This window comes from Elephantulus edwardii, unplaced genomic scaffold (assembly GCF_000299155.1).
Source record: "Elephantulus edwardii isolate Elephantulus edwardi_28Jun2011 unplaced genomic scaffold, EleEdw1.0 scaffold00235, whole genome shotgun sequence".
Classification (NCBI taxonomy): domain Eukaryota; kingdom Metazoa; phylum Chordata; class Mammalia; order Macroscelidea; family Macroscelididae; genus Elephantulus; species Elephantulus edwardii.
Genome location: NW_006399985.1, coordinates 144,579 through 149,369, shown reverse-complemented (window position 1 = coordinate 149,369; position 4,791 = coordinate 144,579). Strand labels below are relative to the sequence as shown.

The following is a 4,791-nucleotide window of genomic DNA, read 5'->3' as shown; positions in this document are numbered from 1 at the left end:
CAAATCCCAGAGGTACGCGGTTCAAATCCACCAGATGCTATGCTGGAGAAGGAGGGGGCAATCTCCTCCTGTACCAGTCGGATCTGATTTGACGGTACACGTAAAAATAATACAATTAAAAAAAAAAGAATGTCATGAGAATGAAATTACCAAAATTAAGTGTTTAATGCTACATTAGGCATGTAGGATATACTAAAAAAAAGATATAGCTAGTCGTCTTGTTATATTTAAGTTAATTTGCTAGATAATTCTGCCTCGCTTCCATATTCAAGGCCTTGGGAAACAGAAGGAACGTTGCTGTCATTGAATTTTATATTTACACACTTACTGCCTTGTTCTATGGGATTACTTCATCATAATGTTTTCCCTGAATTACTAGATAGTTGATTGAAGTTCTTTTTTCTTGTTGTTTGGAATCTGAGTTTTTGAAAGACATTATAAATGCAGAGAATATCAAGAAACTAAACTCATATGCAAATAACTAACTAAGTAAATAAATAAAGTTAGTTTGTTTTCTGGGAGGGGAAAGGCCTTATATAGACTGAGACCTGGGTCATTTCCTGTTCTCTGAGATTCTTAAGAGCTTTCTTACATAATACTTGGGCATCACATGTATGGAGAAGGCGGACTGTTTACGGATACTTCTCATCGTCTTTTCTCTCTCCATCTAGCACATCCTCATTGACGTCTCGGAGGTGACATGGCCTAATATTGATGTGGATGGTGCTGTGATGTGTGTGGACACTGGCTCTGTGAAGATCACGTCTTTAGAAGGTCACGCATACCTGTGCTTGCCCAGAGCTCAACACGAATTCACCGTACATTTTTTATGTAAAGTTAGTCAAAAGCCAAGCTCAACTGTAGTATTGTCTGAAAACCATAATCAAGCCAGAAATGGAAAACTAATAGAAAACGCTGACAAAAATTGCACTTTTGGGAGTTTGTCAGGAGAGAAACTAAAGAACAAAGAAAAGAAACTTTATTCCCATTTCTTGAAACCCAGAGAACACTTGGAGAAGAGGAGTTGTGTGGACGGAGCAGAAGGGATGGAGAAGCTGCATCCGCGTGGTACAGAACACACCTGTGTGTATGCGTGGGTGAGGCAGCTTTGGCCTGTGGCCTCCTGTCCAGAGGAATGGAAATACCCCTTGTCTTTAGCACTTAATTTTCTTAATAAAATGAGTGAAACTTCCATAACTGGTACAGATATCACCCGGAAGAGACTTTTAAGTCCTGATGTGTCAGAGAAAAGAAAGAAGGAAGTTTCTGTACTGCCCAGGGCACTCCCGCTTAGCTGTCCTGCCCCGCACATGCACAGGTAAGGAAGAACGGTCCCGTTGGAGCAGTTACTTAAGGGTCAGTTTTCACTTAATCCAAAACATTGCTTGTAACGAATTGAAAATCGTCCCTCTAACCAGTGTTGTGGTTAAGCCTCCTGCTCTGTGTGTGTGCATGGCGTGTGTACAGAAGGCTGAGAGGGCACAAGAGAGCATGTTAGGCACAGAGAGTAGAGACCACTGGATGTGGGCCCTGCTTCCTGGGGCAGAGAGCCTACTGGGGATTGTATCCCCAGAGGTAGGGGGTGCTCACATCTCCCCAGCGGCTCTGGGATGTGTCTGCTGCAGCTCACCTGAGCTCACAGCCTTAATTGCACGAATCCCACCAGCTTATGTTCACAACTAGCTCAGGTACCTGTGTCTGTGGGTTAAACGCGGAGAGGCTTCTGATGAAGAGTTTTAAAGGGCCTAATAGATGTAGACTTGTAGGCGTCAGTCTGTAGGAGGTGTGCAATAACAGTATTAGCCAGTGCTGGCAGTGTGATACAACATCATGAGTCACGGAGAACAGACTGATGTTGCCAACAACTTTATCTTACGTGGCACCTCAGTCAGCACACGTACCGGCAGTGAGATCAGGAGATGCGTTGCATGGGAAAGTTGATTGTCGAGGACCTCTCCAAAGTACTGAGGAAAAATGATGTCACTTTGAAGTCTAAGGTGTACCTGATTCAGGCCATGGTCTTTTCTATCACTTGATAGACATATGAGAGTTGGACTAAGGATGACAGAAGAATAATTGATGACTTTGAGTTGTGGTGTTGGAGAAGAGTGCTGAATATCCCATATACTGCCAAAAGAACATAGGTTTTGGAAAAAGTGCAGCCAGAATGCTCCTTGGAAGCAAAGATGGAGAAACTCCGCCTCACATACTTTTGACAAGCTCTAGGAGAGGCTGTTTCTTGGGAAGAGACATCGTATTAGAAAAGGTGGAATATAGGCAAAAGAGGGGAAGACCCTCCACCACATAGATTGAGAAGTAGACTGTAAAAATGGGCTCTGGTGTGTGAGGATGTGTGAGGATGGCACAGGATAGGACAGGATTCAGAGCAGTTGTTCCAAGGGTGGCTGTGAATCGTCTCAACAACCCTCCCAGCAGTCTCAGTGCTCATGAGTGCTTGTTCTGTGTGAGGCACTCTCGTGAGTCCTTTGCCCATTTTACCTCCAGTCACTCTGTGAGGTAAGTCCTGTTACCCATTTTGCAGATCAGGAACTTGGCATTCAAGTGCTGAGTAACTTGACATATGTTCTACAACTAATCCAGGAAGAGTTTGAATTTGACCCCAGCTAGACACTGGGTGGATCTTTGTTGCTTGAAAAAAAATGTGAGGATGATTTTTAGGCTTTTGGTATTAATATTTGGTATTCCATTATTAAGACTATCTATCAAAAGAGCCAAAGCCTATGGTGATGAAAGAAGAAGTTCAAGCTACTTTGAAGGAAATGGCAAAAAATAAGGCTCCAGGAATAGATGGTATACCAATTGACATATTTCAGCTAACAGATGCTGCCCTGGACGTGCTCACCAAGTTGTACCAAGAAATCTGGAGAACAACCACTTGGCCAACTGACTGGAAGAGGTCTATATTTGTTCCCATCTCAAAGAAGGGTGACCCAACTGAGTGTGGAAACTACAGAACAATCTCATTGATTTCACATGCAGGCAAGATTCTACTGAAGATTATCCAAAAATGACTGGAACAGTACATCAGCAGAGAACTGCCAGAAGTCCAGGCTGGGTTTAGAAGGGGCCATGGTACTCGGGATATTGTAGCTGATGTTAGATGGATCTTAGCTGAAAGCAGAGAATACCAGAAGAATGTCTATCTGTGTTTCGTTGATTATGCAAAGGCATTTGACTGCGTGGATCATAACAAACTGTGGCTGACTCTGAGAAGAATGGGAATCCCAGAACATTTAATCGTGCTAATGTGAAAGCTATACTTGGACCAAGAGGCAATCGTCAGAACCGAGCAGGGCAACACTGCATGGTTCAAAATTGGGAAGGGTGTACGCCAGGGATGTGTCCTATCTCCATACCTTTTCAACCTGTATGCAGAGCAGATTATCCGAGAGGCTGGGCTCTATGAGAAGCGTGGTATTAGGATTGGTGGAAGATCTATCAACAATTTGCGTTATGCAGATGACACAGCCCTGCTTGCTGAAACTGAGAAGGACCTCATGCACTTACTGCAGAGGGTCAAGGACTGCAGCCTTCAATATGGACTGAGGCTCAATGTCAAGAAGACAAAAATTCTCACCACTGGACTAATCGGTAGCATCAGGATGGATGGCGAAGAGATTGAGATTATTCACAGCTTCAGTTTGCTTGGCTCCACGGTCAAGACTCTTGGCACCAGTACCCAGGAAATCAAAAAACGTACTGCGATGGGAAAGTCTGCTGTTAGGGACCTCTCTAAAGTACTCAAGAGCAACGATGTCTCTCTGGACACTAAGGTCCACCTGATATAGGCCATGGTTTTTGCAATCACTTTGTTATGCATCAGAGAGTTGGACAATGACTAGGGAGGATAGAAGGAGAATTGACGCCTTTGAGCTGTGGTGCTGGAGAAGAGTATTGAATGTACCATGGACTGCCAAGAAAACAAACAGATTCATCCTAGAGAGTGTTAAACCAGGCTACTCCTTGGAGGAAAGGATTCTGGGGCTTCGTCTGACATACTTTGGACATGTTGTAAGGAGAGACAGAGAGGGACATCATGCTGGGTAGAGTGGAGGGACAGCGCAGGAGGGGAAGACCCTCTATGCTATGAGGTGGATTGATTCAGTGACTTGGGTAATCGGGATGGGTGTGTCAGTCAGTGCGATTGGCACAGGATAGAGCACGGTTTAGGGCTGTTGTACATAGGGTTGCTATGAGTCGCAAATGACTCGACGGCACATAACAACAACAACAATCAAAAGAGCTTTATGACTGACCCTAAATTAACACTTCCAGTAATTTCCTGCTTGCTGTGAGTTGAGCTCCTCTGTCCTTAGCAGATTTCCACAATCTAGTCCTGACCCATCTCCTGAGCCTGCACTCTTCTGCACTCTGGCACTTCCTCTGCCCTCGCTCTCCGCTGGACCTGGTGCAGCCCCAAGCCCTCCAGCCCTCAGCTGTCCCCATTGTACCTGGTGCAGCCCCGAGCCCTCCATCTCTCAGCCATTCCTCCTGGCTATTTCCTTCCAGGAACTCTCCTTTGCTTTCATCGTTGTCTTGCTCACAAGTCATCCTGACCCTCTCTTCCTTAGGGTTTTTTTTCAAAGTCTAGACAGAATTTGCGTCATTCCACAATCAGCACTTGGTACCAGCAGCCAAGAAATCAAAAGACAAATTACCACCACAAAAAGATAAAGGTAAATAACCTATTTGAAAAATGGGTCAATACAACAGATGTCCAGAATGCTTGCAGTATAAATGAAGATTTGATTTTTGTATTAAAAAAAAAAA

At 44.3% G+C, this 4,791-nt stretch overlaps 1 protein-coding gene across 1 annotated transcript in view; it reads left to right on the top strand.

Moving 5' to 3' along the window:
* The window catches only part of LOC102872652 (chromosome unknown open reading frame, human C5orf34), a 54,693-nt gene that overhangs the window by 8,812 nt on the left and 41,090 nt on the right, over window positions 1-4,791 (top strand). The window contains exon 3 of the mRNA XM_006898605.1: window positions 672-1,318. Within this exon, the coding sequence (XP_006898667.1) occupies window positions 672-1,318 (647 nt within the window). The remainder of the gene's footprint in view (window positions 1-671; window positions 1,319-4,791) is intronic.